At 40.6% G+C, this 3,724-nt stretch overlaps 1 protein-coding gene across 1 annotated transcript; it reads right to left on the bottom strand.

Annotated features, from left to right (window-relative positions):
• Window positions 1-264: 264 nt before the first annotated feature.
• LOC121230518 (uncharacterized) lies at window positions 265-1,811 on the bottom strand. The gene is made up of 6 exons (XM_041115418.1): window positions 1,668-1,811; window positions 1,512-1,556; window positions 1,192-1,366; window positions 898-1,083; window positions 635-702; window positions 265-399 (listed from the first exon to the last, which is right to left on the bottom strand). The coding sequence occupies exons 1-6, from the start codon at window positions 1,809-1,811 to the stop codon at window positions 265-267; spliced, it is 753 nt and encodes a 250-aa protein (XP_040971352.1).
• Between the last annotated feature and the right edge of the window lie 1,913 nt (window positions 1,812-3,724).

The following is a 3,724-nucleotide window of genomic DNA, read 5'->3' as shown; positions in this document are numbered from 1 at the left end:
ATTAACTTAAATCTTCAAAAAGAACGAGAATACAAAGGAAACATTGCAAAAATGCCAAGATAACCATTACCTTCAAAAATTGTATGGCGGAACAAAAATTAACACCGTGGTTGGAAGAGACAAAAGTTTGGTAAAAGGAAAACATAAAAACGTTAGAGAGGAAAAGAAGAGCTGAAATTTTAAAGAAAAGAAAATAATGAGGATAGTTCACAAAACTTCCTATATCCCTCAAATCTCTCCATTAATCTCACTAACAACCATTATTCAGAGTTTTCGTTCAACCGAAACTTTACAAGCCAATAGAGCAAAAATATTAGCAGTCTCGCTTGCACAAAGATTCGAACACAAGACCTCCAACAAACTCACACTCCACCTAACCACAAGACCAGTAGGCCCATTCTGATATCCAATAGCAACAATTAGAAATAAACCCACTCACCAAGGGTAAGGCTTAATTCCAAAAATAAAAAATTTTGCTCAAGGTAAGGCTTGAACTTAGGACTTCTCACACATACCCAAAACACTTAATCACTGAAGTAGATACATAGTTGTGTCAACTTTTTACAACAGCAGGAATAAAAGTTGAGGCGTTACAACTCTACCCCCTAAAAGAAATTTTGACCTTGAAATTTACCTGATCAAAACAGATAAGGATACTGTTGACACATTGAGTCCTCAGGTTCCCACGTGGCTTACTCGGTGCTATGATGCCACCACAGAACCTTCACTAATAGAATGAAACTCCTCCTCAGAAGCTTAACGTCTCACTCCATAATCTGAACCGGTTCCTCCTTAAAGGTCAAATCCGACCAACCTTGATATCCTCAATGGAGACTATGTGAGATGGATCAGATCGGTACCGCCTCAACATCGAGACGTGAAACACATCATGAATACAGTCTAACTCTGGAGGTAGCTTCAACTGGTAACCAACTGGTCCCACTCGTTTTAGAATCCGATATGGCGCAAGAAACCTAGGGCTTAGCTTGCCCTTATGATCGAACCTAAGAATCTTCTTCCAGGGAGAATCCTTAAGAAACACTAAGTCTCCCATAGAGTACTCAATCTCACGCCTCTTCAGATCTGCATAGGATTTCTGTCTATCAGAAGCCACCTTCAAATGATCCCAAATCAATCTAACCTTATCCTCTGTCTCAAAAAATAACTCAGGACCCAATACTCGTCACTCACCCAATTCAGTCCAACATAACGGAGTGCGACACTTATGACCATATAGAGCCTCGTAAGGTGCCATCTGATTGTTAGACTGAAAGCTATTATTATAGGCAAACTCAGCTAACGATAGATAATCCTCCCAACTACCTCGAAAATCAATCACAGAGCTTTGAAGCATATCCTCCAGTATCTAAATCACCCTCTCAGAATTGACCATCAGTCTGAGGATGGAACGCATTTGTGAAGTCTAACCTTGAACCTATAGCCTCATACAATTTCTTCTAGAATCGATAAGTGAAGAGAGGATCTTTATCAGAAATGACTGAGACAGAAACCTCATGCAGTCTTACTATCTCAGAAATGTACAACTTCGCTAGCTTCTGCAGAGAATAATCAGTCTAAACCTAAATGAAGTGAGTAGACTTGGTCAATTGATCCACGATGACCCAAAAAAAATCCTTGTTATTGGGTGTAAAGGGCAACCCACTAACAAAATCGATCGTCACTCGTTCCCACTTCCATAGGGGAATCTTAACCAGCTGTAGCAAACCAAAAGGTAACTGATGCTTGGTGTTAACCTGCTGACACGTTAGAAAATAAGCAATGAAATCCGTAACCTCACGCTTCAACCCCATCTACTAATACAACTCATAGAGATCATGATACATCTTATTACCACCGGGATGCATAGCATAAGGGCTACTATGCGCCTCCTGCAGAATTGACTGTTTAATCCAAAATTTGATCAAATTTGATCCAAAATTTGATCTGTTGCCACTTTCATCCTGATGGAACTGCACACTTAGGGTCTCATCCACTAACTGTTTATCTCGAATCTGATCAATCCAAGTCAGCTTAACTTGCAACTCGACTAACAGACTCCCATCATCAAACAAAATAGGGCGAGCAAACATCGCTCTTAGATCAGTTATCACTCTATGGCTTAGAGTGTCGGCCACCACATTGGCCTTACCAGGGCGAAACTTTATGGTGCAGTCATATTCTTTAAACAGTTCAATCCAACTGTACTGCCTAAAGTTCCAGTCCTTCTAAGTAAGGAGATACTTGAGGCTCTTGTGATCGGTGTAGATGATACACCTCTCACCATACAGATAATGCCTCTAGATTTTCAAAGCAAATACCATTGTTACCAACTCAAGATCTTGCGTCGGATAGTTCCCTTCGTGTGTCTTAAGTTGATGGGATGCATAAGCCAAAATCTTACCATTTTGCATTAGAACACACCCCAAACCAACGTGCGAAGCATCACTATAGACCACAAACTCCTTACTAGACTCAGGCTATATCAAAACATGAGCTTGAGTCAGAACAAACTTGAGTTTCTCAAAGCTCGATTGCTACGTATCCATCTAGACAAATGAACAAACTTGAGTTTCTCAAAGCTCGATTGCTACGTATCTATCTAGACAAATGATACACCCTTATGTAGAAGTTTAGTAAAAGGAGCTGCAATCAGAGAAAATCCCTCAACAAAGCATCAATAATAACCCGCCAAACCCAAAAGCCACGGATCTTAGACACGTTCTTAGGCTGTTTCCAATCAAGAATAACCTCAATATTTTAAGGATCAACTCGAATCCCCTTAGAAGAAACCACGTTCCCCAGAAAAGTCACTTTACGTAACCAGAACTCATACTTGCTTAGCTTAGCATAAAGCTGCTTCTCACGAAGAATCTGAAGCACTACCCTGAGATGTTCATCATGCTCATCCTTTCGTCTTAGAATATACCAGAATATCATCGATGAAAACCACAACAAACTGATCCAAATAAGGCTGACCCACTCGGTTCATCAAATGCATAAATGCATAAATGTAGCTGGAGCATTCGTCAGACCAAATTGCATAACTAGGAACTCGTAGTGTCTATAACGAGTCCTAAATGCAATCTTATGAATGTCCACATCATTAACCCTCAACTAGTGATACCTAGATCGAAGATCAATATTGGAGAACATAGAATCCCCTCGAAACTAATCAAACAAATCGTGAGTCCTCAGAAGCAGATACTTATTCTTCACGGTCAACTTATTCAGCTGTCGATAATCAACGCACATCCTCATGGTCCCATCCTTTTTCTTAACAAATAGAACTCGTGCTCCCCACGGAGACACACTAGCACGGATGAAACCACAAACCAAAAGCTCTTGCAATTGAGCCTTAAGCTCAGTAAGCTCTTTTGGTGCCATACGGTAGGAAGCAATGGACATAGGAGTCGTACCCGAAAGAAGCTCAATCTTAAACTCCACTTCCTAATTAGGAGGCAATCCTGGTAACTCCTCAAGAATGACATCTAGAAAATCCCTCACATTTTTTATATCTCCAATAGCAGTGTCCCTAAAAACAGAAACACTGACGTACGCCAAATACACCTCACACCCTTTTTGAACCAGTTTCTCAGCCATAAGAGCGGAGTTCACGTTAGACAGATAATCTCGACGCTCACCGATTATTACCACCTCCTCATCATGCATAGTCCTCAAAACGACCCTCTTAGTCACATAATCCAGATTAACTCGGTGCTCGACC

This window comes from Gossypium hirsutum, chromosome A06 (assembly GCF_007990345.1).
Source record: "Gossypium hirsutum isolate 1008001.06 chromosome A06, Gossypium_hirsutum_v2.1, whole genome shotgun sequence".
NCBI classification, from domain to species: Eukaryota; Viridiplantae; Streptophyta; class Magnoliopsida; order Malvales; family Malvaceae; genus Gossypium; species Gossypium hirsutum.
This window is presented reverse-complemented; position numbering and strand designations above follow the sequence as displayed.

Excerpts from the sequence above, each read along its gene's own strand:
- LOC121230518 (XM_041115418.1), bottom strand. The coding sequence starts at position 1,811 with ATGGGGTTGAAGCGTGAGGTTACGGATTTCATTGCTTATTTTCTAACG. Across the intron at positions 1,557-1,667 it reads AACGAGTGACGATCGATTTT|AAGCTAGCGAAGTTGTACAT; the intron begins GTTAGTGGGTTG and ends TATTCTCTGCAG. Across the intron at positions 703-897 it reads GCTACCTCCAGAGTTAGACT|CACCGAGTAAGCCACGTGGG; the intron begins GTATTCATGATG and ends GTGGCATCATAG.